Below are 23,369 nucleotides of genomic sequence, written 5' to 3'. Positions count from 1 at the left end.
TTTGCAGAAATGATTTGGTTCCAGGTCTGCACACAACAGCTGATGATGATATGCTTTGATGAAAACATGTTTATAAGCTTGTGGTTAGAGGATACGCTTGCTAATCCATAATTCAGAAGAAAAATCAGACCACAGACAGAATCCCCACATGTCTTTTTGTTGTCTATCCGTTTGTCACTGTTTATTAAAAGGTAAGACTCACTTCTTTCTATATGCCCCCTCTTTCACTCCCCCTGTTGGTTCACTCTGTGTTTCCCTTTTACTAACGTCCTGCACATCTTCTCCCTCCTCATCTGGTTCTTTCTCCCTCCTCTTGCACCTTTGTTTTTCCCTTTGCTTAAACCTCTACCTGTCCCATCGCTACTCTGTCTGTCCCGTTGTGACAAACCCATCACAGCCCCACGTGGAGCCTACGCTGGTGGGAGAGGAGGTAGATGGCACCAAGGCAGCGGGTGTGGGCGAAGAGGCCTTCACTGAGGAGTATGTGACTGGGGACGTGGGCCTTAAGGAATACGACTATTCCTACAGGGACTACAATGAGCCATTACCAGAGACTGGAGAGATTGATGCCAATATGGGCCCCGCCCTGTCCGCTGTGACAGACGAGGGAGGCGTAAGTTGCTTTGCTTCAGAGAAAAAAAAAAAAAACTAAATGTTTCAACCAACTTAGTCTTTGTCAAATTGTATTCAGTGTCCTCTCAAATGACTTGCTTGAGTTTGCCAAAGATATTTTGTTATTACGCCTGTTGTTAACACATGTAGCAGAAATGAGATGAACCCATCACTTTGACATTTGATTGAAGTAAAATCGTATAATCAGTTAGAAATCTTACACTTATAGCAGGCAAACTCAAACAGCCATGGAGAAACATATATTTGAATGCATTACAAGACTCAGTCCGCATAGCTGTGGTTGAAATGGGTTTTATTTTATGTAGTGCATAATGAGCAGCTCAGGACCCTGTGAAGAAAATCTCTTCTTCCTGGTGGAAGCCACTGGGGATCCTAACGAGCAGTAACATGAACACATCATGTCACGAACGCTGCGTAAAGAGGCATTTGGAAATGCAGCAGTAACCCACTGCTGCATTTTTTTCATTGTATCTAATGCCGTTTATTTCAGTTTATGCCGTTTATTTACTGGTGTTAAACCCAGACGATTTTCTGTCGACGGAAAAAGGACCAGGAGTTTGGGGAACCGCTCGAATCAAATGGTGTTTGGATGAAATCATACGCTGTTATCACAAGAAAAACTGGTTTTCATCATGTGTTTCGAAGTGAAAACACTGGTTCAGTAATGTTTGGTAATAATGCGGTTGTCTTTCTCAGATATTTTATCTGGATGGGACTGGATTGTCTTTCTCAGTGCATGCAGTCAAAACACTATGACTGTGTCCATCTTTTTATTGTTCTTGGTGAATATGTGAGTACCTCTGTGCTGACTGCACCGTGTTGTTGGCTACATGTGTGTTTTCCTCAGGCTGCTGTTAGAGGCCAGAAAGGAGAGAAGGGAGAGCCAGCTGTCTTGGAGCCGGTGAGTTATTAACTGTCTTTAAACAGCTTTATCTGACCAGGTGTATGTGCCAGATAATGCAGTGCAGTTTTGCAGGAGCTAGGCCACTCAGCAGTAGTTTACATAGTATGTTTTAGTTGTGGAAATGATGCTGCAGACTTACTTTACATGTCCATTTTTAAGGTATTTGGCTTCATGCATTTTGAACTTAAATAAAAAATATGTATTTTTGTTTTTTACATATTTTTAGGGTATGTTGATTGAAGGACCTCCAGGACCTGAGGGACCTGCTGTAAGTTTATTATTCTTGCTTTTTGTTTTCCTAAAATGCATTTAAGTCACTAACTCTGAAGATTGTTTGCGTCTGTACCTTTATTCTTGGACTGTAATTTGCTTGTAGTTGGGCAGAACCTTAACCAGCACATTTTATTGTTGACATTAAAAAAAGTATTTCTTCATTTGATTTGTGGCAAAGAACTCGGAGGCAACAATGAAACCAAAATGCAGTTTCCGCCCAAGAATAATTTTACATTCTCTCCCTGTCTCGCAGGGCCCTACTGGACCCCCTGGCTCTTCTGGACCTCCTGGCTCTGTTGGGGACCCTGGAGAAAGAGTGGGTGTTTTCCCTTTATCTCCATAAGCGTGGGTTTTGTCGAAGACATCCGTCCTGAAGCTGTACATTGCTTTGCCAAAGAAGCCCTGTTCTTTTCTGGTCTTCCCTCACACCTTCTATGTCCGCTCCATCTCTCCGTGCTGCAGGGTGTTCCTGGTAGACCTGGTATGCCTGGAGCTGATGGAGTCCCTGGACCTCCTGGAACCTCAGTGATGCTGCCTGTAAGTCATGCTCAACTGTTGATCTTTTATTATAAACAGACACTGAGAGGTGTCTGCTCCGATTATTGAAATGTTTTGTGAAACCTGTAAGATGTAATACCAGCACTCAGCATTACATTTATCCCTGTATTGTTATAAATAATGTATTTATTATTGTTATAACTATGCATTTTTACCTATTTATTGCTATATATTAGTGATCCATTCAGTCATTCTATTATTCTATCGTCTGAATGCTTTTCCTTGTTTTTGCAGTTCCGCTTTGGTCAGAGTGGGGGAGATAAGGGTCCTGCTGTTTCTGCACAAGAAGCCCAAGCAGCAGCTATCCTGTCTCAGGCCAGGGTCAGTCACGGCCTCGATTTCACATTTTTATTATTTTCACTGTGCAGTTAGTTTCTACAGGATCATATCAGTGGATTCTTTGGTCACAGACGTTTAAGGACTTTGTTTCCATAGATTTATAACAAAATGCATGCACATATGATTTGGTAAATATCACTACTTTAATAACAAAGACAACAGAGGAAATTTTGTGACAGAAAAGAAATATCTGCGCTTCCTATTAGCATTCTTCTAGATCCTCGTCATAAGCAGCCACGTGTCTTCATTATGGTTGATGCTTGACTTGTTGTCTTCTCTAGATGGCTCTGAAAGGACCTCCTGGGCCAATGGGATTCACTGGACGCCCCGGACCACTGGTATGTTCCTTTGACCTAAACCTGTTCAAATCAAAATTGCTGTTATTGAACTTATCTTTATATGAAATTGTCATTAAAAGGCCTGAAATGATGTGGTGATGTGCCTGTTTCAGGGAAATCCAGGAAGTCCTGGTTTTAAAGGCGAGAGTGGAGATCCTGGTCCTCAGGTAAAACAACTTATTGTACCAAATCTGACCTCTGACCTCACGTCATAGAGTCATTAAAAATATTTCTTTGTAAAACAATCTAAGATCACTTTTAAGTATTTATCACAGGCATTTCATTTATTTGTCAGGGCCCTAGGGGACCCCAGGGTTTGATGGGACCTCCAGGCAAATCAGGAAGAAGAGTGAGTACAAAGACCTCTTTATTAATGGTTGTTTCTCAGAGAATAATCCTCTTTGAGGCCAAGCTACCGGTTGAAAAGTGTTGGACTGTCTCCTGTGTACAGTGTGGTGTTGCTCTTAAACCCGTGCTCTTCCTCTGCTGCTAACAGGGCCGTGCTGGAGCTGATGGAGCCAGGGGAATGCCTGGAGAGTCTGGACCTAAGGTGACCTCTTTCTAGATGTTGCATTTTCCATGCACCTAAAACCTCAACTGTATGGAAATCAAAGCTTTAAATGTATTATAATGTCATGAGCTCGACTTGTGATGCATGCAGTAATATTCCTCACACGCCTGCATATCTCTCTCTGTCTCTCAGGGTGATCGTGGCTTCGATGGCCTTCCTGGTTTGCCTGGTGACAAAGGACACAGGGTGAGTCAAACACACGCATTAGTAGGATAAGGGGAAGTGGCTGTTCTTAATTATTCAGAAATAAATATTCAGATTCCTTACTCCTTTGCTCTTTCATCTTCATCAGGGTGACACAGGACCATTGGGACCACCAGGAAGCCAAGGAGAGGACGGAGAGAGGGTATGCATACAGTGGCTATAAGAACCTGAAATGATTCCAGGATGTTTTGTATTGTTTCGTCATCAGCATCATATCTTCATCCTTGACATCCTCGTTGTCTCTGTGCATTTGTAGGGAGATGATGGAGACGTTGGACCCAGGGGTCTCCCAGGTGAACCAGTGAGTGTATTATGTAATTTGTGCTCCTAATGTCTGTGTTATCAATATTTTCCTCAGATAGGGCACAGTGTCCTACAGCACTTTGCTCTTGAAGTTACTTAACAATTAAACCTGAGATTGTGATCCATCCAACCTCATCCCCTCTTGGTACCTGGTTTAATGAAGACTACTGCATTCTTTTTTTTAGACTTCACATATCCATAAGGTTTTCTTAGGTTATGCATATTCATATTCTGGCTGTCAAGTCCCACCATCTTCATTTACAATTACGGTATAGAACTTATTTTTGTTTTTCTTGCGTGTGTCTTTGTTTCTGATGTGTCTTCGTCTGTGCGTCTTCTAGGGACCTCGTGGTTTGCTCGGTCCCAAAGGTCCTCCTGGAATCTCTGGACCTCCTGTGAGTAAAAGCAAATTCAAACCTCACTCGCCTGCATTATTTTAGCAGCATTGTTTTACGCTGCCGTGACCACTTAACACCCACAGCACCTCCTGGAACAACACCCTAAAGCCTGATATAAAGACGGGGATATCCAGCTAAAATCTAAAAATGAACATGTAACGTTCCAGCAGTTGCCTCAAAACAACACCAAGATACTCCACATCCTTTTGACATTCACCGTATTATATTTATATGTTCCAGGGGTGTTGTTCTAAAGTTGTTTAGTATGTGTGAATGTGTGTTATGCGCAGTATAACAGCACATTATCAACTACTCTAGGCTGTAATCTTTTCACAAGACTAAGCAAATATTTTGTCATTATTGGACATTTCTGTCCCCTTTGGGCACCAGCATATAAGTGTCAGCTGATTCCCACAAATGTAAAGACAATCAGTTATATGCTCTGACATCTGTGTTTAAACTATTTGTAATGTATTTTTTTTTATCCTCAGGGTGTACGAGGAAATGATGGATCCCAAGGTCCCAAAGGAAACTTGGTCAGTAATATCAGTGATATCATAATTATCACAACTCGTTATAGTAACTTAAATGAATCTCTTCATTGATTCTGTCCACCTCATCGTCTCGCATTAATCAGCATCTTCTTCTGTCTCTGTCTCTCAGGGTCCCCAAGGAGAACCAGGACCTCCAGGTCAGCAGGGAACCCCAGGAACTCAGGTGACTGATATGTTCCATGTCTTATTTAACACTTTCACTAAATAACTGTCCTAACGAGTTGTTTCTTTTTTTTTCTTTTTTTTGCAGGGAATGCCAGGACCTCAGGGAGCCATTGGTCCCCCAGGAGAGAAGGTAAGCGACCGTGATCATGACTGCAATAAAATAAATATAACTGAACCGTGTGTACAGTGTGTTACAAAAAGTTTGCATATGAATCTATTCAAAAAGCAGTGACCTGTGCTATTTGTATTAATTGTGTCACTCATAACATAGGACAGACATTACAGATATAAAATTAGAGTAATTATTTGATGAAACCAGAACATTTCTCCTAAGAGTAAACTTGTGCATGGCTTAAAATATATTTTCAAATAGTTTTGCAGTATAAATTGACAAATGAACACTAAAAAAAACATCAAGATCATCAATTAATTAAACGTGTGTGTTAGTTATTGTAGTATAAAACACTGAATAAAGCTTAGCTCTGTTCACAGGTAAAATAAAATCCCATCTCCAAGTAACCCAGGCCCTGCCCTTGTGATGTAAACATCTGAAGTATCTCTGATATTACACAACCTTCTTCTTCCTACTTGACCACTTTTTCTTTCTCTTCTCAGGGTCCGACCGGAAAACCAGGTCTGCCAGGAATGCCCGGAGCTGATGGCCCTCCTGTATGTTTGTCTTTTTTTTTTCTTTGTTCATGTTATATTAGAGCTAAATTAAGCTGGATCCTTCCTAAGGTTCTGATCTCACTCTCTTGATTTCTCAGGGTCATCCAGGAAAGGAGGGGCCACCTGGTACCAAAGGAAATCAGGTGAGTGCTGAACCTCCCTTCTATCTAACAAATGCCATATTATCATCACACACAGCAGGAGATATTTACTACACATAAAAAAAATTGTATTTAAAGTAAATTTATTGGTGTAGTTTGTCATTTAAAAATAATTCCCAAAATATTTACTCATGTGTGCCCTATGCTGTAAACTCATCCTTCTTTCTTTGACCTTCTCCAGGGTCCCAATGGTCCCCAGGGAGCTATTGGCTATCCTGGTCCTCGTGGCATCAAGGTCGGTTTTAAGAAATATAAACATTTCTATATTACTATTTTTTTGTACCCCAGGTATACCTAATATCTAAATGAATGAATGTATTGATCATGTAATGCTTTGATTACAGGGAGCTCAAGGAATCCGTGGACTGAAGGGTCATAAGGGAGAAAAGGTAAACGACTTATCACAGTTTAATTCACATAGAATATTTAAAAAAACGTGTCTGAGGTCAAGTTTAAAACAGGGTTGATATTATATCCAACTATGCTCTGCATTTTTTTATTTTGTTTCTAGGGAGAAGATGGTTTCCCAGGAATTAAAGGAGATTTTGGTACCAAGGGAGAGAGGGTAAGATAATTAATATATTCATTCTGCTTCTCGTCGTCTGTTAGTTGCATTTTCTGAGCTCTAACCTTATACTGAGATTGCATAATTTGCTTTGCCACAGGGTGAGGTTGGAGTACCCGGACCCAGAGGGGAGGACGGCCCAGAGGGGCCCAAGGGTCGCTTTGGACCTCCTGGTGAGATTGGACCAATTGGACTTCTCGGAGAGAAGGTACGACTCATTCGGTCAGGACAAGTTTACATGATTGACTTCTTGCTCTCCAGGGCGTCATTTCCTTCTTAATTATTCATTTAAAGGAAAACGTTACTGAATCAGGTTTTTCAGATTTTTTTTTTTTTCCTGCCTTCATGCAGCATTTCTTTTATTTACCATTTTGGCATTTTGTTAAATCATTTTGTTATAATGCATTTGGCAATGATATATCACTGTGCTGCCCTCTTGTGGTTGCACTTGAATTAGATTTTCTCATATGGAATTTGCTTTATGGTATTAATACCATATAGTATCTGACTGAAATACTACTACCTAGTGTCAGCAGGATGTTTTGTCATTAATTATTCTGCAAGATACACGTCAGCTTCTTGCCTTTGATATTACAGCATTTCCCAAATTTAAACAATCTTCACCAGTAAGTTTGTACCTCGCTTTGTTGTGTAACATGTCAGTAAAAAACGTATAATTAATGATGTTTTTGGGGGGTTTTCAGGGTAAACTTGGTGTTCCAGGATTACCTGGTTACCCTGGAAGACAAGGACCCAAGGTAAAGGAAATACTACACATTTACAGCATCTATCATATAAATTGACTCCTTTACTCTTTATTTTTGGTGCTCTCTGTTCCTCTGTATCATGAAAAACGGTGCTGATGTTTATTTGCCTTTTAGGGATCTCTTGGATTCCCCGGATTCCCTGGTTCTAATGGCGAGAAGGGAACAAGGGTAAGACTGATTGATACTTTACAGGAGTTTACCTCAAAAGTCAGACTGTCAGACTCAGTGTGGACAATTTACATAGTTACATAGGCAACTATAGTGTACAGTTCATCTCTGGTTGATTTTCTCTGTCTGTTTTTTTCAGGGTCTTACAGGGAAACCAGGGCCAAGAGGACAAAGAGGACCAACGGTACCATTTTATATTAATTCAGTTACTCACATGTTCTACTCAGGCTTTTTTTTTCTGCTCATGGTTTCCAGATGTTTCACATCCGACCACACGCAGCATCAGTGATGGATGATGCTCTGTGCACTGGAGGATGTTATAGTTGTGCAGTGCATTGCAGCAGGTTTTTAAGGATTTGATTTGTAACTCATGATTTTAGTTAGTCTTTGTCAGAGTAGTCACAGTACCATTGCATCATTTGATAAGATAAAATAATAATACTCTATTGATCCCCACTGGTTAAATTTGAATACCACAGCAGTTAGTGAAGAGAACCAGTGACAAATTTAAAAAAAAGGAAAGAAATTAAATAGAACAGAGAGAACAGGCAACAATAAAATAAAATAAACAACAACACAGGAACAAAGTGACAAAAAATTAGGATGAATTGATTAAATACACTTGTTTGTGATCAACAGGGACCCAGAGGGCAGAGAGGACCGAGGGGCGCCACAGGGAAACCAGGAGCAAAGGTTTGTCTACGCAGGGAATTTATCAACAATGAGAAACTTTGTCCCCATGTATGAGATTATTATTGTAGATGTTTTATCATAGTTATTATTGACAAATTTCTTTCTATTCCAGCTTCAAAGTTTGCAGAGTGCAGGAAGCAACATTCATTAATGACGATGTTGATGTTTTTATTTATCGTGTTGTCGTTTTTCTCTTGTTGTCTATTAGGGAACCTCTGGAAGTGATGGACCTCCTGGTCCTCTTGGAGAGAGGGTGAGCTGCTTATTTATAGTGATAGGAAAACATGTCCCACTGCTTAGCACTTTGTTAAAGATTACATTCAACCCTTAAAGATGTTTCTGTCTTCTGTCTATGTTCTTACTATGTCATCATCTTATCATTTCACCAGGGACTGCCAGGGCCACAGGGAGCCAACGGTTTCCCCGGACCGAAGGGACCTCCTGTAAGAAAATATTTTAATACTAGTTTGTTATTGACTGATTGTAGATTGTGCATAAATTTAAGGTGGAGTCACTTGATTGTTCATAAGTGTTTTTGAGTGTTTTCTCTGGTGGATTTTATTGATATTTGATTAATGTTTTGTTCCAGGGGCCACCAGGAAAGGACGGACTGCCAGGACATCCTGGACAGAGAGGAGAAGTTGTAAGTTAGATGTTCTTATTACTTTATTACACATAACTCCATTTTTATTAAACTGACTAAATGCTAATTAAACTGTCTGCAGGAGAGACAGTGTGTAGGAGTTTTAATATTCACAGCCATTCAGAACATCTTTGCTTTATTACCCAATGTTCTCTTGATTTAGAAATAAGAAAGATTTTTGGAGATGAGTTAGATTCCACTTAACCCCACTTAAATATTCATTTGAGCACACTTTATTAACTCACAGAGCTATACAATTACATTCACGTTTTTATTGATATATTGATAATTTCTGTGGCAGAGAAGCAATTTTTACAGATGATTCTGATGTTTATGATGCATTCTGTATTTCGCATATCATTTGCTCACTGAGTTCTTGTCCGTGCAGGGTTTCCAAGGTAAAATGGGTCCACCCGGGCCTCCTGGAGTTGTTGGACCTCAGGTACGTATATTTATTGTGTTGCAGAATTTTCTCATTACAGTGAATCATAGCAACATACCAACCTTGCTTCGTTGCACTTTATCTACACTTTATTTGCACTTTATTTCCCTTTTTCCTCCCCTAACATCTGTCCTCTTCGTTTCCATCCTCCCAGGGTCCTTCAGGAGAGACCGGCCCCATGGGTGAGCGTGGCCATCCCGGACCCCCAGGTCCTCCCGGAGAGCAGGGACTTTCTGGTCCCTCAGGGAAGGAGGGAACCAAAGGAGACCCTGGACCCCCAGGAGGCCCTGGTAAAGATGGGCCCCCAGGATTAAGAGGCTTCCCTGGAGAGAGAGGACTGCCTGGAACCCCTGTGAGTATGAGCAAGAGAAAAACTGCATGGATCACCAGACAAACAGTTTGAGCATCCCTTTGTTTTCAAGAAATGAAACCAATCTAAGTTTTCATTAGATAAAACTGGTTGCCTGCACTGAGTTGAAAAATTGTTGACTAGTTCCTTTTTCTTCCAGGGCGGTGGAGGACTGAAGGGAAGTGAAGGACCTGCTGGACCTCCTGGACCTGCTGTACGTTCCAAACCACATTATTATTACATTTATATTCCAAATTAAACTCTAATAATGCTAATAACTCACCCAGCCTAGAAACAGTCAGCAACTGTTTTTTTAGTTAAGTCACTATCATTATTTGTATTTATTTGTCTGTTTATCGCCAAAATCATTTAATTATTTAAATCATTTGGGTTCTTTCATTAAAATATTAAAATATTATATATAAGTCATGATGGGATATTTTCTTATTTTAGTCTGATGATAATAATCATATTATCTACTGTACTTTTGTACTTTTCTAGGGGTCTCCTGGTGAGAGAGGACAAGCTGGTACTGCTGGACCTGTTGGACCTCCTGGTAGACCAGGCCCTCAGGGACCACCTGGACCCGCTGGAGAGAAGGGAGTTCCTGTGAGTGTTCTGCAAGTGTTGTGCAGTAGCACAAATATGACTTGTATGAAATATGACATACTGATTCTCTTTTTCTTTTTCACCTGATAAGGGTGAGAAAGGTCCTATTGGGCCGGCAGGTCGGGATGGAGTGCAGGGTCCAGTGGGTCTGCCTGGCCCTGCTGGATCACCTGGAGGCCCTGGGGAGGATGGAGATAAGGCACGGAGCTCTAAGAAACATTATTTATCAAAGTCTACTGAGCCAATGTACTTCCATTAATGATAAATGTGTGTCTTTGTTGTTTCAGGGTGAGGTTGGAGAGCATGGCCAGAAGGGCGCCAAGGGGGCAAAAGGAGAGCATGTGAGTGATTGAATCAAGCCCCAATTCTCATTTCTCATAGTAACCCTCATTAGGCTGTTTCGTTGTGTTGCTCATGGTTTTGTTTGCTCATTTGTTGGTAGGGTCCTCCAGGTCCACCTGGACCGATGGGCCCTGTCGGTCAACCAGGTCCTGCTGTAAGTACAACAGAAAACTTTAACAATTTGAAGTTGGTTGTGCTGCTCAAACTTCTAAATCTATTCTTGTATTTATTCCAAATAAACCAGGATATAAAACCCATGCTTTTACAAGAAGATTCCTGTTACATTATACAAATGTGTGTAAAAGGCTTTAGAAAAGTGGACATTTAATTATATAAATACACCAATTATTATTGATTGATTGATTATGATTTTATAAAGTTAGAACCCTGAACAGTCACTCACTATCAGGATTAAGATCATTAAGATTTTTTCAGTTCAGAGTCTTAACTCCAGATCTTAATCCATGCTTTTCTTCTACTGTGGTGCAGGGTGCCGATGGAGAGCTTGGTCCAAGGGGGCAGCAGGGACATTTTGGAGCTAAAGGAGATGAAGGTACCCGAGGATTCCCTGGAGCCCCAGGACCCATCGGACTGCAGGTTGGAAATTAAAAATGAAATAACCAGAAATCTGCCACTCACTTGAATTATCCTTTAACCTTTTGTTAAGTTACTGGGCTAAGTCAGAAGGTAAAACCTTCTTCTTCGTTAAACATTTGTCTTTGTCCTGCAGGGTTTGCCAGGACCATCTGGAGAGAAGGGAGAGACTGGAGATGTTGGACCTATGGTGAGATTCAGAAATAAATTACTACTGTAATGACTTGTTAAGTCACTTCTTTTATCGAAGTAAAATCATAAATGATGATGAATGCACAAGCCTCTTTGTTTTTCCAGGGTCCTCCAGGCCCTCCAGGACCCCGTGGCCCAGCTGGACCCAACGGAGCTGATGTGAGTCTTTAGAGCTCTTAGATAAGTTACAACATGGTTATAACATAGTTATAACATGGTGGAGGTTCTACTGTGATACTGCATGACTGGTCACATGTTTAAAACTCTAAATAGAATGAGTCTAATTTTTATTCATGACTTTGTTAACTTTTTGTCTGGATTGTTGTTCTGTGTGTTTTCTAGGGTACTCAAGGTCCTCCTGGTGGTTTGGGTAACCCTGGACCTCTTGGAGAGAAGGTGCAGCATCGCAGAGTTTCAGTACATCCATTAGATTTTATCCAAAGACAGAAAATCTTATGACAAACACATACTGTTTGCTCCACAGGGAGAACCTGGTGAGGCTGGGCCACCTGGAATCGTAGGAGAACCTGGAAAGAAGGTGAGTGCGTGGACCTGACGTCTTGTCAGCTGAGATATTAAGGAGCTGTGTCTTCACTGGTTGGATAGTAGGATTTACAGGCTGACAACTTCTGTTAACAGGGTCCTCGTGGAGAGCGTGGAGAGAAGGGAGAGGCAGGACAGCCTGGTACTGCTGGAGGTCCTGGCGGACGAGGACGACCTGGAGACGACGGACCCAAAGGAAACCCCGTATGACGCTCAGAATCAGATAAATATTCACATACGGTACCACACAGACCAATGATTTTACAGACTTTGATGTCTATAGCTTTTGTTTTTGTCTTTAACTTCAGGGTCCTGTTGGTTTCCCTGGTGATCCTGGTCCCCCTGGTGAGCTTGGACCCAGAGTAAGTGTCATCATCCTGTTTATTTGTTAGATTTTGAAGCTGTGTTGTATGTGCCTGCAGAGAAAGTCTTTGCCACATTACTCAACATGTTCTGATTTACCTTCAGGGTCAAGATGGCGCCAAGGGAGAGAGAGGAGAGGATGGTGAACAAGGAGAATCTGTAAGTCAGAAAATACGATTCTAATGAGGTATTATAAAATGGTTTTCCTTGGTCTCCTCAATATTCTGGTTTTGACTCCTGCTGCAGGGATCTCCAGGACCTCCTGGTGAGAACGGACCTCCCGGCCCCCCAGGAAAGAGAGTAAGCTCTCCCTCATCTTTAATGAAGCCAGTGGTTACTCCAGCGCATCTCTCCGTCATGCATTTATTCTGCTTATTTTGAGCCTCTTGCAAACACTTGCAAAAATGGTTTAAAAGTAAAAAATGATGTAATCTTGTGAAATTGTACATTGCAGAATGTGTCATTTTTCTAAATGCACTATTGCATGTTTCATTGGCCTAGGGCCCCGCTGGAACAAGAGGACCAGAGGGACGTCAGGGAGAGAAGGGAACCAAGGCGAGTCCAGAGCTTTTTTTTACTACATTTCTCAACTACATGATGCTCATTATAAATCAGGATTCGATTTAAACCAATGACAAACCATAGAAAGTTGACATCTGATCACTTCCACCACCATCATCATCATTTACAGGGAGATCCTGGCGCAGTTGGTCCCCCAGGAAAGACTGGCCCCGTTGGCCCACAGGGCACACCAGGAAAACCAGGAACAGAAGGTCTTAGAGGACTCCCAGGATCAGTGGTCAGTTCATTTTATACATTATGTATTAATCTATAGGGCAGTCAGACAAAACCATATTCAATACGTGTGTGTTGTGTTGGGAGCTGCCTTCTAAGTGTGTTCCTGTGGGTTTTAGGGTGAACAAGGATCTCCAGGACCTGCTGGACAAAAAGGACCACCTGGACCTCTTGTAAGACAACAATACACTTTTCGATTCACTTGTAGCTATGTCTCATATACCTTAAAAAAACAGGACATTTGTGAAAGTTGCAGCGTTCTCCTTCAGTCCTCCACCTTTTCCTTTCCCTGTTCAACCCTCTCTTTCTTCATGTGTTTTACATCCTCTCCTCTCATCCTGCAGGGTCCTTCTGGTTTGCCCGGCCTACGTGGCGACCCCGGCGCCAAGGGAGAAAAGGGGCACCCAGGTCTTATTGGACTCATTGGACCCCCCGGAGAACAGGGAGAGAAGGGAGACCGAGGTCAGCCTGGCCCTCAGGGATCCACCGGTCCCAAAGGAGAGTCTGTAAGTTTGACTTCCACCACAAGGATTCACACTTATTTTATCGATAATGTGTGAAAACCTCTCTCATGTTTTGTTTTGTTGTGTTTGATTAAAGGGAATGTCTGGAGGCACTGGACCCCTCGGCCCTGCTGGTCCTCCTGGTCTGCCTGTGAGTGCCTGTGCTGCTTTGTCCCAGAAACATGAAATGATCGGGAAATGATCTGAGCATTATGATAAATACTGTCATGAAATTAAAGCCTAATGTCTTTTTCAGGGCCCTCAAGGTATCAAGGGAGCTAAGGGTGCTTCAGTGAGTACTTCAGACACTTTCAAAATGTTTTTAACTCAATGTGAGTGCAGATGTTTAAAAAAAAAAACTTGGACTTGGGTGTGATCCTGTCTCAAATCCTGTCGTCTTTAGGGAGGAGCTGGTCCCAAGGGAGAGAAGGGTGTGCAAGGACCTCCTGGACCTCCTGTAAGTACTTCATCTAAATTTTTATGGATCATTTAAGTTCTTCTAATCTCACTGATTGCCATTGACCACTTATCTTCTTCTTTCCCAGGGCCCACCAGGTGAGGTCATTCAGCCCCTCCCCATCCAGAGGAGTCCCAAGTCCAAGCGCTCTATTGATGCCAGTCAGCTGCTCCCCGACACCGACATGCCGGCATCCGATGCCACTGGCACCGAATTCCTGATGGGCAATGAGGGCATGGAGGAGATCTTCGGCTCTCTCAACTCCCTTCGACAGGAGATCGAGACCATGCGTTTCCCTCTGGGCACGCAAGATAGTCCCGCCCGCACCTGCCAAGACCTGCACCTCAGCCAGCCAGACCTCAAGGACGGTATGCAATATAACATAGAAATCCATCTCCACCCGTCTCTCGTCACTCGGCTTTCGGTCCTGATGTTGATCCTCTTCTCTCTGTCCCTCCCTGCAGGAGAGTACTGGATTGACCCCAACCAGGGCTGCTCCAGAGACGCCATCAAGGTCTTCTGTAATTTCACTAATGGAGAGACGTGCTTGTACCCCAGCAAGAGCATCAACACGGTCAGTCCAACAAACTACCCATCCATCCATCCATCCATCCATCCATCCATCCATCCATCCATCAATCAACTTTTATTTGTATAGCCCTTTACAATAACCAAAAAGTACCCAAAGTGCTTTATATCAAAGTCGTAAAACAACACATAAAATCAATGCATAAAATTATAAAAACAATACATAAGAACACAGTTGGAAAGTGCTGCAGGGCATTTGAGGCCTTCCAGACGTACATAAAACGGAAAAAGATAAGAATAATAAAATACAACTAAAGACAAGACTGCCCTAGATGGAATTAAACAAATTAAGTCTTAAAAAGTAGGTTTTCAGCTTCGATTTAAAAAGGCAGAGATCAGAAGTTTGTTTCAGAGTCTGGAAGATCACCTCACTGTTTCTATCTCAACCTTCTGACTTCTACCAGAAGTTGACCTGAAGAACGCAGTAAAAAATCTCTGACGAGTAGGAGAGCCCCGGGCCATTAATGGGATGAAAAACAAACAACAGAAGTTTAAAATCAATTCTAAAATGAACTGGAAGCTCTTGACTGAGAAAGGAAATCTGTCTAATACTAATAAAGCTTCTGTTTTCTCACATTTTCGATATTTCAGTAATGTTTCAGAAAAGTCCCACTCTTACTCAAGATGAAGTCATTAATGCAAAACCATGTATATCAAACTAAAGCTGTCTGACTGTGTGATGTGGACATTTTTGCCGGCAGGTGAAGATGAGCTCTTGGGACTCAGAGACTCCAGGATCGTGGTACAGTCGGTTCGCCACTGGAAGTAAGGTTAGTACAATCCTGTGAAACGAAGACCGGCTGCAAAGTTTACCTCTCTACTTCATTACCCTCTATTTGTTTCTTATTATCTATATTCTCATCTTGTGCCTCTTTTGACATGTGCAGTCCTCTCACTTCCTATACAATCTCCTCCTCCTCTTCTCAGTTCTCCTACGTTGACTCCAGCGGTGACCCGGTTGGTGTGGTCCAGCTGGGCTTCCTGCGCCTCTTGAGCGTTCACGCCCGCCAGAACCTCACGTACCACTGCCACCGCTCAGTGGCCTGGGCCGATCGAAGCGCCAAGAACAACTACAACAGGGCGCTGCACCTCCAGGGCGCCAACGAGGAAGAGCTCAGCTACGAGACCAACCCTTACATCAAGGCCTTGGTCGACGGCTGCTCTGTGAGTCACGGCTTTGTGTTACTTTGAGTCATAAATGTTGTCACTTCCTTCTCCTGGACCATCTACTTTCAGATGACAACCTCATCTAACGTGCATCAACCCTCCACTTCCAACTAATATGACACATTATTTTACAGCCATAGATCGTTATTGTTTGAACAAAAATCCCAGTTACTGACGCGCGTGTCTCTGTCTGTTTCTGCAGTATCGTAAGGGCTTCGACAGGACAGTCCTGGAGATCAACACGCCACAGGTGGAGCATCTTCCTCTGCTGGACATCAAGGTGTCAGACTTTGGGGAGAGCAACCAGCAATTTGGATTTGAAGTGGGACCTGTCTGTTTCCAAGGCTAAAAACACACACACACACACACATGCACACGTCATGCAGAGAACAACACATGCAAATACTCACATGCACTTAGAGACACACGTATATACGATAAACGCCCAGTAATTTGTAAATTAACTTGTAAATGATATAATGCACACACACATACCTTCAGACACACAAACACACACACACACACACACACACACGTACATGCACAGATGCTGTTGTGAGACAAACATGCACTCACACTCAAGTACGTGCCTGGGGAAAGCAACACCCTCCCAACAATTAATGGACGTCAAAAAAAAAAAAAGCAAAGAGGAGAGAAATAAAATAAAAAAAACTCGCGGAGAGGAGACCATCGACCGGGTGCACGACTGCGAGAAAGGAAGAAAAAAACAGGAGAGAGAGGTTTTTGGGGAATAAAACAGTGTTTTTTAATTTTTTTTTTTTTTAACCAGCAACAAAAAGGGCGGCCTAAGAGAGAGAGAGAGAGCGAACAAGCCGACAACTTGAGGCCTGAAGCCCAAAGTCTCCGACCCCTCTCACTCCTCTCCCCTCCCCGCTGTCTCTTTTTTTTTTCCACTTATCTCACCTGCTCTACCTCCCCCATCCTCATCCAAAAAAAAAAGAAAGGGTCACACTCGGACATCATTCCAGTTTACTTTATCCCACGATCGCACTGTGAGCAAATGACTGACAATCACTCTGGTGTTGGGTGTTTATTCCTTTTGTCATTTATATATAAAAAAAGATGCAACTTTTATTCCACGTTGCATTGCAGCTGGAGCTTCTGCTCAAATCAAATCAGAACAGCTGTTAGACACGTAAACCTTAACTTATCTGATCTGCTTGTGCAGATGTGAATATGAACGTCCAGTGACTTGTCCGTCACGCTGCTCACAGAGTGACGCTCGGCTCTTCTCTTGTCACATCTAAAGGAACCAAAGACTTCGTGCCACCAGTTTCTATCCAGCGGTAAAAATGGGGAACTGACCACGTGACACCAGCAGGCTCTCGCTTATTTAATGAATCTGTTTCGACTGAAATGTTCTGCTCTGTAACATTCTCTTTTCTCAAGTTTCATTAAAACTCTCTAAAAAAAAATGTGATCTGCAGCTAAACCTGACGATTCTTGTGTCGCACGGTGGTTCATGGTGTGCAGGATGCAGGATGTATTCCGAAGTGTTGATACCTAGAACAGTGAAATTAAAGCCATTCTTTTTGGGAGCTTCGCTAAACGTGGTGCTGTTGTACTTGCATGTTTCTGTTTTTTGTTTTTTTTGTTTTTGTTTTTTTTAAAAAGCGCCGACTCTTCTTCTAATCATGCTACAGGGGGCGCTCTCAAACCCAGTATTAACTAACTTAGTCACTTTCCGGGTACTTTGATTATTGTTCTCCATCAACAACACATTTTCTTATTTAGCGTCTGAGCTCAGAACATCATCAGGGTTTAAATATGTAAATGAGATTCAAAGCACCCTCCTCCCTTTTATTTTTCTGCAGCAGTGAATAAAACGCACGCTTTACCGAAGGAAACTGTGTGGCAAGGTGCTAATTACAGTAGACGCTCGAGTCTTTCATTCTCTTTAGTCTCCTTTAACGATTCCATGAAGCTTTTGTTTTTCCGGGGAAGATGTGCATTACATTACATTTGTACAGAAATAGTGATATTCTATTGTATTTATTTAAATCAAACAGGGTGCTTTGAGATTAAAAACAAGAACCAACCAATATTTCAGTCAAATGTGGTGTATTTCATTTGTATTTATTTCATGCCGCTGACACTTGAAGGTCGAGGGAAACCGTCGACTTGCCTGTTGAACTCGCCGCCAGCCTGAGTTACGGTGCTTCCGTTCACGCCCTGTCCAAACTCCTTTTGTGCAACCAAAGAATCTGTGGCCATATTTTATTGTAATATCCCTTTTTCTTTCTTTTTTTAGTGTTTTCGTCAACTGTACTGTGCTGATCAGTTTTGCTTCCACTGTAACGATTAAATGGTGACTCTCCAGTTCTGCCACATTTCCTTGTCGTTGCTACTGTTTTACTCGGAGTGCGTCACGTTGTTCCTTCACTGAGCGTTGATTCGATGCTCGACTGTTCACACAACCTTCTAATCTTAATCTCAATCTGAGAGCACAGCGGGCGAGGGGAAATGTTGTGAGAGGGAGGGGACAGCTTCCGTCCGCCACCACAGGATGGAAAGTGAGTAATAAAATTATGGGATGAATTCATACTAGGGATCTGGTTTGTTTTATTGTTTTTTTTGTTTTGTTTTGTTTTTGTTGTTGTCTTTTTTTTATATATATATATAGCAGGATCTGGGGAGGGATGGCCAAAACCTAAAACCCCCCAAAAATCTGTCCTTCTCCAGAGAGAATGACCTCAACTATTTGTTTGTTTTTACTGTGTTGAATTCGTTTCAACATAAAAAAAAAAAAAATATGGTGCTGAAAAGAGAAAAAGGTATTATTTTATAATGTCTGTAAGTAATTTTTAAAAAATTCTTGTTTCTGTAATATATAATCTTTTTAAAAAGAGCTGCTTGACTCTTGTTTTTCTTCCAAACCACAAATAATCACAGATTTAAGGTGATTTTATAGTGAAAACATAATCTTTAATAGGCTTGTTTTGCGTGTGTCACATTGGGAAGAGTAACACGCATCCTTGTGTGTGTGGTGTATGTTGCTTTAATTTAATTAGCAGTATAAATGGTTTGGTTTAGAAGACCTTAAACTATATTTAAATATAGTTTAATATATTTTAATGTTATATGTAATATTATACTTTTAATAGCTTCTTTTCTGCTAAATTTCATTCTTTGCAATTTATAAAATAATAATAATAATAATAATAATAATAATGTGCAGGGCTTTGGTTGTTATCTCTGTGTTGGTTACATCTTTTTCTATTAATAATAATAATTGAAACAATTGTTTATTTAATTTATGTGTTTTTACGACTCGGTGAAACGGCGCCATCTTGTGGTCAAATTGAAGCACTGCTCCTGTGAGTTTTCCCTCAGTTTCTTGGAGCTGCTGCTTTTAATGTGGACAGTAATTTGTCACTAGCAGCATGTGACAAACACTAGGTTTTACACTATTAACATAACAGCCCTGTGTTAAATCTGGTTCTACTTTATAAGTTACTGAGTGGGCTGTGGATTCAGCTGTGTTTTCATTTTGGGGGCTGTGGTTTGTAGAGTTGTTTAATTGTACTGTGTTGTAACGACATGTTCTTTTTCTTATTTTGACAACCTCATTTTAGTCCATCCTCCAGAATGAACATCCAGATGAATCCCCACCTCTCTGATGCTGATTCAACATTATTTATTGCAGGGTTGTCATATTACGTCCTAATATCTTGTACCCAATGAACTGGTAAGTGAGTATATTTTACAACAGCTCGTTCATTATGTTGTACAAAGTCAGGGTAGACATTTCATTAATAACAGGAGGTCCCAAAACAGATACACAAAACCTGCTCAAGCATTTTTGTTTGTGAACTTAAAGTTTTGCAACTGATCAGCACTCTTTTTTCCCAGGACCAACTGAACATAACACGCTCTGAGATTATTGGTCCTGTTGATCAAACAAGACGAGCTGTGTTGTGAGAATCAACTAAACTCACTGTAAAATATGCTGAGGTGGAAAAACGCACATGAAAATAAGCACAGAGCAAAAACAAAGGCAGCAAAAAGACTTTTGACAAGATGAGGAGACGATTCAGCTCTAACACATGATGATGATGATGATGATGATGATGATGATTGGTTCTACAATAACTAGACATGTGTAAATTAAAGTTTCATCAAGTTTATATTCAACATTCTGCTCTTTATAGACATTAAAAAGTGTCAAGCTCACAACAAGATTTACAAACTGACAATCAAATGAATTAAGAAGAAACTATCGTCCCACCGGCCGTCATCCATGAGACGAACAGCTGATTCAACCAATAAAAAGTCCACCTGACAAAGAAGGACAATCACTGTCAATACTAATAAACACAGTGGTAGACGTGTGTCGTCTGAAAGCTTTAAACGTGACAGTACCTGTCACCTCGATGCTGGCTCCCGTGATGTAACGAGAATCATCTGAAGCTAGAAAGGCACAGACATCAGCGACCTCTGCAGGACAGACAGAGACAAGTCAGCTCTGAGTCTGCAAACACATTCATTTTAACGCAGAGGACGAAAACCCAACCAACTAAACTCAAAAGTACAGCTCAGAGAAATGTGTAAATGTTAAGTAACCTGCAGGTTCTCCCATCCTTCCCAGTGGCACCAAGGACTTCATCTGAGACACAAAACACCAGCACAGAAACACTTTAGGAGGAACAGAGGCGACGGATCTCCGTCTTCAACACGTCTGCTGTCAAACCAGCTCTTACTGCAGTTAATGTCTTTAATGTCCAACGATGTGGAAACAGAACAAGAAATAAACACGTCTGATGTAAATGTAGTTGTATTGATTTAAAATGTCTGACTCAATGATGCACCCATAAAAAAAACTAAACTCCTGATAGATGACGTGTTACTGTGTCCTGTACCTTAGTGATGACCTTCTCTGGCACTTTATCCGTCATTGGAGTCGATATGAAACCTGGTAACACACAGTTACACCGAATCCCAAACCTGGAGGAAAAGAGATGGAAAATGGTTTTATTTCAACATAACTGATCCTCAGTCGTCTCCGTTTGTCTCCGTGTGAATCAGTTTGTCTCCGTTTGTCTCTGTGTGTCTCTGTGTGAATCAGTTTGTCTCCGTTTGTCTCCGTGTGAATCAGTTTGTCTCTGTTTGTCTCCGTGTGAATCAGTTTCTTGTCACCTGCTGAGCTCTTTGGCAGCGGTCCTGGTCAAACCCTGAACTCCAGCTTTGGAGGCGCTGTAGTTTGACTGTCCCAGGTTTCCCACCTACAGACAGAAGGATGAGGAGCAGCAGATGTTGTGTCGCTGCAGGTTTTTTCACGTCATGGCCACAATCAAACACACCAGATGTTTTCAGACCAAGTTTGCCATTTATATTGTGTTAAATGTCATTTCTGTAACTTGATTTACTTCTTTCACTCTTTCCCTGTGAGTCTTAAAATAACCAGCTCCTCTGGACTGATTCTAACTTTTAAGTTCTACTGACCTGAAACACTGGAAATATTTTTGTTTTGCCCTTTCTGTTGTACATGTTACCTGACTGACGATAACTCACCTTCCCAACGATGCTGCCTAAAGTCACGATGGATCCTTTGGGTGCTCCACAAGCCACCAGAGCCTGAGCGACCGCCTGAGTGACCAAGAATGAACCCTGGAACAAACACACTGAATGAATCCCTTCACTCTGATCAGTCGTCAGCAAGACTCCTCTAGTGGAATAAGGAAAACTTGATTTATTCAATTCAATTCAAATGTATTTATATAGCGCCAATAACAATACAAACTGTCTCAAGACGCTTTACAAAAACCAGCCTGCAACCTCCAGAGCAAACCTGAGGACGATGGTGGCAGGAAAAACTCCCTTTATAAGCTACTGAGACTTTTAGCTTAATAAAGGAGGAGATGAAGTTTGGTTTACTGTGAAGGAAAAAATTAATGCTAATGTTGAGCTAAGAACCACTCTGTTCAAGGCACAAAACAATCAACTTCCCTGCTGCATTCAGTAAAAGTTGTCACCCAGAGTAATACGATAGGAACTTAGAGGAACTAATATGTTTAAAATTATAAAGATTAGGAGTAATTTACAAAGCAGGTGCATCACAGTTAAATGAGTAAACCTGTGGAACAGCGTCAGTGATGAGTTAAACTCAAGTACTTCTGGGATAGCTGGTGCGTGAGGGAGGTAGCCGCCTACCTTCAGGTTGACCTGGATGACTCTGTCAAAGTGTTCCTCCTCCATGTTGAGCAGAAAGTCGTCCTGAGTGATGCCTGCTGCGTTCACACACACAGAGGGAGGCTGGTAGTAAAGAGTCTGCAGAGAAACAGGGACTGTCAGAGGAAAAAGAAAGACAGAAAACATCCAAAACTCCCAGCAGGATTCCAGACTCTAGTCAGGACGGACGGTTCTTCACACCTGTATATTTGTTATCAGCTTCTTTATGCTCTCTTTTGACGACACGTCCACCTCAGCCGACATGTGGACCTGCCCCCTGCAGTCACTCGTCAGGCTCTTCAGCGTCTCATTGGCCGACTCTTCACTGATGTCAGCGACCACAACGGAGGCGCCTTCAGAGGCGAAGCGCTGGCACACCGCCTGTCCAATCCCACTGCCCCCACCTGGGAGGGAAGACAGGAGCAGAATGTCCACGACAACACTACAACCTGTGGTGTGAATGTCCTCAGAGGAAAAAGTCTGGAGAACAAACAGGACAGATCTCTGCAGATATATAGCATCAGGTTACCTTGTGTTCACACATCTATCAGTCTGGAACAGACGGAAATTTAACTTAAAACCAAAAACTTGAAGCGGTTAATACAAATTAGGATTAGTCAGTTATTTAAAAAAAAAATAAATAAATAAATAAATCAGTATATGATTGCCGTGCAAGTATAGAAATGTACACAGCAAAACAACAGATCCCTGTTCACTGTTTAAACCTATGGAGTATTTATTGCTTTTCTCTGATTATTAGTAAACGTGTCTCTGTGATTTGAGTTGTTGATGTTTAAAAAAGATACTTAAGATTTGACCTCATTTGCACACATGCTTCATTACTGTAAGACATTTTATAAAGGAAACTATTAACGCAAATAATGACGAAACGTGTCCGAGTTGCAAATCTGTTTAATATTAGTTCAAACAGCATCAAAGTCGAGGAAACGTTCACTGTTGAGATGATTTAATGTAATCAGAGTACTTGATTTGTCACACCACGGATAAGATTTAATCTGCTACAAAGAGTTGATAATATTCAGTAGATGGAAGATTTTAAACTTTACCGAACTTTCACGAGGTTACTCAAGAGTTCGCGTTTACAAATTTTCTGTTCTTAACTTGAGCTAATACGTGGTGTATTGGAGACAATTACACGACGTTAAAACATCATAAAATAAAAGATATATCATCCCTTACAAGCTTGATGTATTTAAATATTCAAATACACAACGAGTTACTGTAAAAGTATAAACTAACCAGTGACCAGAGTCAACCTTGATATGAGCCTTGTGGCGGCCGCCATGACAGTTTTCTGTGTTGTTGTAGT

General features: G+C 41.5%; 2 protein-coding genes across 9 annotated transcripts in view; one reads left to right on the top strand and one right to left on the bottom strand.

The window, feature by feature from the left end:
- col11a2 (collagen, type XI, alpha 2) overlaps nt 1–18,719 on the top strand; it is a 38,592-nt gene extending 19,873 nt beyond the window's left edge. For 3 of the 7 annotated variants that reach the window (XM_047604597.1, XM_047604595.1, XM_047604599.1), the window contains 58 exons: nt 398–613; nt 1,481–1,534; nt 1,764–1,805; nt 2,064–2,126; nt 2,273–2,347; nt 2,603–2,689; nt 2,989–3,045; nt 3,159–3,212; nt 3,341–3,394; nt 3,542–3,595; nt 3,749–3,802; nt 3,909–3,962; nt 4,077–4,121; nt 4,465–4,518; nt 5,013–5,057; nt 5,185–5,238; nt 5,326–5,370; nt 5,856–5,909; nt 6,008–6,052; nt 6,252–6,305; nt 6,415–6,459; nt 6,582–6,635; nt 6,736–6,843; nt 7,340–7,393; nt 7,517–7,570; nt 7,710–7,754; nt 8,210–8,263; nt 8,472–8,516; nt 8,653–8,706; nt 8,853–8,906; nt 9,295–9,348; nt 9,503–9,700; nt 9,858–9,911; nt 10,199–10,306; nt 10,398–10,505; nt 10,594–10,647; nt 10,749–10,802; nt 11,138–11,245; nt 11,379–11,432; nt 11,540–11,593; nt 11,777–11,830; nt 11,919–11,972; nt 12,074–12,181; nt 12,286–12,339; nt 12,446–12,499; nt 12,587–12,640; nt 12,842–12,895; nt 13,032–13,139; nt 13,255–13,308; nt 13,480–13,641; nt 13,736–13,789; nt 13,895–13,930; nt 14,042–14,095; nt 14,184–14,463; nt 14,560–14,669; nt 15,385–15,453; nt 15,611–15,847; nt 16,053–18,201. In XM_047604597.1, the coding sequence (XP_047460553.1) occupies nt 398–613; nt 1,481–1,534; nt 1,764–1,805; nt 2,064–2,126; nt 2,273–2,347; nt 2,603–2,689; nt 2,989–3,045; nt 3,159–3,212; nt 3,341–3,394; nt 3,542–3,595; nt 3,749–3,802; nt 3,909–3,962; nt 4,077–4,121; nt 4,465–4,518; nt 5,013–5,057; nt 5,185–5,238; nt 5,326–5,370; nt 5,856–5,909; nt 6,008–6,052; nt 6,252–6,305; nt 6,415–6,459; nt 6,582–6,635; nt 6,736–6,843; nt 7,340–7,393; nt 7,517–7,570; nt 7,710–7,754; nt 8,210–8,263; nt 8,472–8,516; nt 8,653–8,706; nt 8,853–8,906; nt 9,295–9,348; nt 9,503–9,700; nt 9,858–9,911; nt 10,199–10,306; nt 10,398–10,505; nt 10,594–10,647; nt 10,749–10,802; nt 11,138–11,245; nt 11,379–11,432; nt 11,540–11,593; nt 11,777–11,830; nt 11,919–11,972; nt 12,074–12,181; nt 12,286–12,339; nt 12,446–12,499; nt 12,587–12,640; nt 12,842–12,895; nt 13,032–13,139; nt 13,255–13,308; nt 13,480–13,641; nt 13,736–13,789; nt 13,895–13,930; nt 14,042–14,095; nt 14,184–14,463; nt 14,560–14,669; nt 15,385–15,453; nt 15,611–15,847; nt 16,053–16,199 (4,416 nt within the window). In that variant the 3' untranslated portion in view covers nt 16,200–18,201. Of the gene's footprint in view, nt 1–397; nt 614–1,480; nt 1,535–1,763; nt 1,806–2,063; nt 2,127–2,272; nt 2,348–2,602; nt 2,690–2,988; nt 3,046–3,158; nt 3,213–3,340; nt 3,395–3,541; nt 3,596–3,748; nt 3,803–3,908; nt 3,963–4,076; nt 4,122–4,464; nt 4,519–5,012; nt 5,058–5,184; nt 5,239–5,325; nt 5,371–5,855; nt 5,910–6,007; nt 6,053–6,251; nt 6,306–6,414; nt 6,460–6,581; nt 6,636–6,735; nt 6,844–7,339; nt 7,394–7,516; nt 7,571–7,709; nt 7,755–8,209; nt 8,264–8,471; nt 8,517–8,652; nt 8,707–8,852; nt 8,907–9,294; nt 9,349–9,502; nt 9,701–9,857; nt 9,912–10,198; nt 10,307–10,397; nt 10,506–10,593; nt 10,648–10,748; nt 10,803–11,137; nt 11,246–11,378; nt 11,433–11,539; nt 11,594–11,776; nt 11,831–11,918; nt 11,973–12,073; nt 12,182–12,285; nt 12,340–12,445; nt 12,500–12,586; nt 12,641–12,841; nt 12,896–13,031; nt 13,140–13,254; nt 13,309–13,479; nt 13,642–13,735; nt 13,790–13,894; nt 13,931–14,041; nt 14,096–14,183; nt 14,464–14,559; nt 14,670–15,384; nt 15,454–15,610; nt 15,848–16,052 lie in introns of all 7 variants that reach the window. The other 4 variants (XM_047604600.1, XM_047604601.1, XM_047604602.1 and 1 more) reach the window with 3 other exon arrangements.
- A 1,259-nt stretch (nt 18,720–19,978) lies between these two features.
- Nucleotides 19,979–23,369, bottom strand: hsd17b8 (hydroxysteroid (17-beta) dehydrogenase 8). 2 transcript variants are annotated; one of them, XM_047604603.1, is made up of 9 exons: nt 23,300–23,369; nt 22,241–22,443; nt 22,022–22,138; nt 21,383–21,478; nt 21,008–21,093; nt 20,731–20,815; nt 20,435–20,477; nt 20,234–20,308; nt 19,979–20,149 (listed from the first exon to the last, which is right to left on the bottom strand). In XM_047604603.1, exons 1-9 carry the CDS (start codon nt 23,343–23,345, stop codon nt 20,130–20,132), a joined length of 771 nt encoding a protein of 256 aa, XP_047460559.1. In that variant the 5' UTR covers nt 23,346–23,369; the 3' UTR covers nt 19,979–20,129. The 2 variants fall into 2 exon arrangements, with proteins under 2 accessions (XP_047460559.1, XP_047460560.1); XM_047604604.1 differs by lacking the exons at nt 19,979–20,149; nt 20,234–20,308; nt 20,435–20,477 and adding an exon at nt 20,494–20,583.

Source organism: Mugil cephalus, chromosome 14 (genome assembly GCF_022458985.1).
Source record: "Mugil cephalus isolate CIBA_MC_2020 chromosome 14, CIBA_Mcephalus_1.1, whole genome shotgun sequence".
In the NCBI taxonomy this organism is placed as follows: Eukaryota; Metazoa; Chordata; class Actinopteri; order Mugiliformes; family Mugilidae; genus Mugil; species Mugil cephalus.
This window is presented reverse-complemented; position numbering and strand designations above follow the sequence as displayed.

Bases quoted from the DNA above. Each gene is read 5' to 3' on its own strand.
- hsd17b8 (XM_047604603.1), bottom strand. From the start codon at position 23,345: ATGGCGGCCGCCACAAGGCTCATATCAAGGTTGACTCTGGTCACTG. The intron at 22,139-22,240 runs GTGTGAAGAACC...GTTTCTCTGCAG, and splicing joins AGCTGATAACAAATATACAG to ACTCTTTACTACCAGCCTCC. The intron at 21,479-22,021 runs GTAGGCGGCTAC...TGTTTGTTCCAG, and splicing joins TCATCCAGGTCAACCTGAAG to GGTTCATTCTTGGTCACTCA.